Source organism: Psammomys obesus, unplaced genomic scaffold (assembly GCF_907164565.1).
Source record: "Psammomys obesus unplaced genomic scaffold, mPsaObe1.curated_primary_1811, whole genome shotgun sequence".
Taxonomy (NCBI): domain Eukaryota; kingdom Metazoa; phylum Chordata; class Mammalia; order Rodentia; family Muridae; genus Psammomys; species Psammomys obesus.
Window position 1 is genome coordinate 7,918,318 of NW_026596039.1, and position 4,065 is coordinate 7,922,382.

At 40.3% G+C, this 4,065-nt stretch overlaps 1 protein-coding gene across 5 annotated transcripts in view; it reads left to right on the plus strand.

Moving 5' to 3' along the window:
• Sik3 (SIK family kinase 3) overlaps positions 1-4,065 on the plus strand; it is a 205,875-nt gene that overhangs the window by 128,893 nt on the left and 72,917 nt on the right. For all 5 annotated transcript variants that reach the window (XR_008721798.1, XM_055621928.1, XM_055621929.1 and 2 more), the window contains exon 4: positions 756-917. Coding sequence is in view for 4 of the 5 variants with exons in the window: in XM_055621928.1 (XP_055477903.1) it covers positions 756-917 (162 nt within the window). In the remaining variant the exon portion in view is untranslated. The remainder of the gene's footprint in view (positions 1-755; positions 918-4,065) is intronic.

Consider the following 4,065-nt stretch of genomic DNA (forward strand, 5'->3'; position numbering starts at 1 on the left):
CTATCTATCTATCTATCTATCTATCTATCTATCTATCTATCTATCTATCTATTATCTATAGTGTTCTCTCTGCATGTACACCTGTGTACCAGAAGAGGGCACCAGATATAGATATTTGTGAGCCATCATGTGGTTGCTGGGTATTGAACTCAGGAGCTCTGGAGAACAGACAGTGCTCTTAACCTCTGAGCCATCTTTCCAGCCCCTAGGAGTTGACATTTTCGAGACAGGGTTTCTCTGTGTAGCTCTGGCTGTTCTGGGACTCGCTCTGTAGACCAGGCTCACCTTGAACTCAGAGATCTGTGTTCTTCTGCCTCCCAAGTGCTGGGATTATAGGTGTGCACCACCACTGCCAGTAGCGATGTGTACTTTTATGCACTCTCACAACAGGCTCAGGCTTAGAGTGGTTTGGGCTCTAGTTTCTGATGAGTTTTTATGGATGTGCATAGGAATGTGCCTTGCTCTCCTTCAGCTCTGTTCAGGTTTTGGTTTGTTTTAGATTTACTTATGTGTATAAGCGTTTTACCTGCGAGTGTGTGTGTGTGTGTGTGTACAACATGCATACCTGGTATCTGAGGAGGTCAGCAGAAGGCATCAGATCTCCAGGAGTTGGGTTTACAGATGGGTGAGTGCTGAAAACTGACCCTGCACCCTCTCTCCAGGCTAACTCTGTCATCTGAGGGGTGCCTCCTCAGGCTGCCTGTGGGTTATGCCAGTGTCATGGGTGGCACTGACTCTGTTCTTGTTCACCACAGACCACCTGGTGGCACATGGAAGAATGGCAGAGAAGGAAGCCCGACGGAAGTTCAAACAGATTGTCACAGCTGTGTATTTTTGTCACTGTCGGAATATTGTTCATCGTGATTTAAAAGCTGAAAATTTGCTTCTGGACGCCAATCTGAATATCAAAATTGCAGGTGAGGTGTCTGTTGAATGTGTGTGGTAAAGATGGGACAGGATGGAGGTGCTTTTCTGTCAAGGTCCATAAAGCAAGGGACAAGTCCTTATTTTTCTTTTTTTTTAAAAAAAAAGCATGGTAAAAGTAGGTACTAAACACAGGGGCTTGTTCATACTGAGGACACATCTACCACCAAGCTACATTCCCACTCCAGACTTCACCTTAATATCTTGAAAATTAATAAACTTTCAAAGTACATTTTCAAAATATAGTACTGGTAATTCAAATCCTATTACTTTGTTTGATAAATCCTTTATAAATAATGAATATATATATCATATATATATACACACACACATACACACACATATTTATATATGATTTGGGTTTTCTTTTTGGTTTTTCGAGACAGGGTTTTCCTGTGTAGCCTTGGCTGTTCTGCAACCACTGTGGCTGTGTAGGCCAGGCTGGCCTTGTGCTATGGAGATCTGCCTGCCTCTGCCTCCCAGTGGTAGGATTAAGGACGTGTACTACCACTCACTGTCCAGCTGGAATAAAATATTTTTTTAATGTGGGAAGGAAACTGCTAAAATCAGCACTCAGCTTCTTTTGGAAAAGCTGGCTAGCACCACCAAGGACACAGCCCTTGCCTGCTCCACAGGCTGTACTTAATGAGGGTTTTGGAAAAATAGATCTTACAGGTGCTGGAGAGATGGCTCAGTGTTTAAGAGCACAGGCTGCTCTTCCAGAGGACCTGGGTTTAATTCCCAGCACCTATATGCCAGCTCATAACTGTCTGTAACTCCAGTTTCAGAGATCCGGCATCCTCACACAGACATCCATACAGGCAAAATATCAATGCTCATGAAGTAAAAAAATAAAATAAATAGATCATTAAAAATATTAAAAGATCTTATAGTATCCCAAACATAGTATAATATTTATTTAAAGCTGCTTTGTATCTTAAGATGTGAAAAGGTGGATTTAGGACCAATAGAGATTTTACTGAGTATTTTTTTCTCCTACATATATAAATATATGCATTCAGATCTCATAATAAATCCACTAAGCGTGCTAAATTGCTAAGTTTAACCTATTTTTTATTTCAGTCCAGCCTTTTTTTCTCATATTCTACTAGTCTGTCCAGCTAAGTTCTCTGCATTTCTTCCCTAGTGGCTTACACTTGTTGGTCTGACCTGTCACCATTTGCCTGACAGATACAAGCCCATCTCCTACTGATTAGCAGAAAGTGAGTGCATTGCACCTCTAACTAGAAAATATGTATTTTTTGTTCTTTGACTCTTTATAGTATTACCTTGTAGGTCCCTTATCTCTCAGAGGAAAATAGAGCGGTTCATGCTGTAAGTTGAAGTATTGTTAGGATATAATTGCCTTGAAAAGCTAAGGAGTCAAAAGCTGTTCTTAGATTTCCCTCTAAGAAGGGCAAGAGTTGAGAGTTCAGATTTCTATCTTGTTCTAGGTAAAAGTTTCTGCTGTGCCACTTCTATCTCTTAGGTGTAGACTATTCCTTTTCATGTCCTTGGAACATCATCTGGTTCTGCCCTGAACTTCACACAGCCTGTCACTGTGCTGAGCCTGGCATCAGATAGCAGGCAGGAGTCAAAGGTTTTGATTTTCTTTTTTTCTTTTTTTTTTTTTGAGACTCAGCCAGGTACTCTCACTGATTCTGCCTCAGCCTGTCAAGAACATTACTTAACATAAAACCATGATTTTCCTTTGTCTTTATGTCAGTTGTGGCTGTTCCCATAGAATAGTGTAATGTGGAAAGACCTAGCAGTTTCGACCCTCTTTTGTATTGTTTCTGTAGCTTCAGTGAAGTTAATTGTAGACAGTACCTACCAGAGTGCACAGAACTCAGAAGTGTGACACATGGGAGAGCAAGAAGGAGGATCTTGATTTGAGGGCAGCCTAGATGCACAGCAAGACCCACCTTTTAAAAACGTACAGTGCAATGGGGCTGTCTTACTTAGCTTCTTATTGTTCATGAAACAAATTAGCATAAACTCCGTGGCTCAAGTACAGTGGTTTTCTAAGTCAGTTCTGGAGGTCAGTAGCCTAAAACATGCCTTTCAAGGGTAACATCTGGTTAGCAGTCCTGGTTCCTGTGGGACCTAAAGGGAAAGCTCATATTTTTGCCTTTTCACCTCGTTGAGGGCATCTGCTGTCCTTGGTGTTTGCCCTGTCCTCACAGTGCTCCAGCCTCACCCTTCCATTGTCATGACTCTGGTCTTCCTGATTACTGGTACTGTAAGGAACCCTGTCATTACATCAGGTCCCCCTTGATAACCCAAGCCCACCCCTGCAGTTTATGAATATTAATTTGGTCACTTTGACAGAAAGCTCTTTTTACCATGTATTGTAAATATTCACAAGTGTGGGGATGGTTAGAACATAGATGTGTTTGGAAGACATTATCAGGCCCATCATGATGTCATTCCCAGGTCCTTGGAATATTTAAATAGTTTAAAAGAAAACCTGTGTTTATATTTTATAGTTTTATTCTGCATATATGACCTAAGGTTGAAGTGTGGGGTTTTTGTTATTGTTTTGTGTTTTTATGCATGGTTCATTATTTTCACTTTAAAGTTATTCTGATTAAGTTAAGGAGAATTTTTGCATCATTTAAGCTTTTCATGGAGAAAAAACGAATAAAAGCAGGGGTCATTAATAATTGAAAATTTACTGAACTATTAGGGAAAAGTGATTTTGTTTATTTGTTTGTTTGTTTTATTTTTCAAGACCAGGTTTCTCTGTATAGCTTGACTGTCCTAGACTCACTTTGTAGACCAGGCTGGCCTTGAACTCACAGAGATCCACCTGCCTGTGTCTCCCAGAGTTCTGGGATTACAGTAGGGCACCACTGTGCCTGGCTGGCAAGGTGATTTTTAAATGTTTTTCTTTGTAAGTAATTAAAACAAATCTAAACAGTTGCACGAAGAATCTAAATGCTGGTGTGTCGGTGAACACCGCTGGAGTTCTTACGTACTCCGTGCTTTAACACCTATATTTTGGTACAATTTTAAAGTTCATTTTAAGTGTTTACATTTTTAGTATTTGTTTTCAGAATAAAACAAAGACTGAATTAGGATTCTAGTTCATGGTCTACTACAGTGCCCAATGTTTATCTTTTAACGACTGTTCATGTC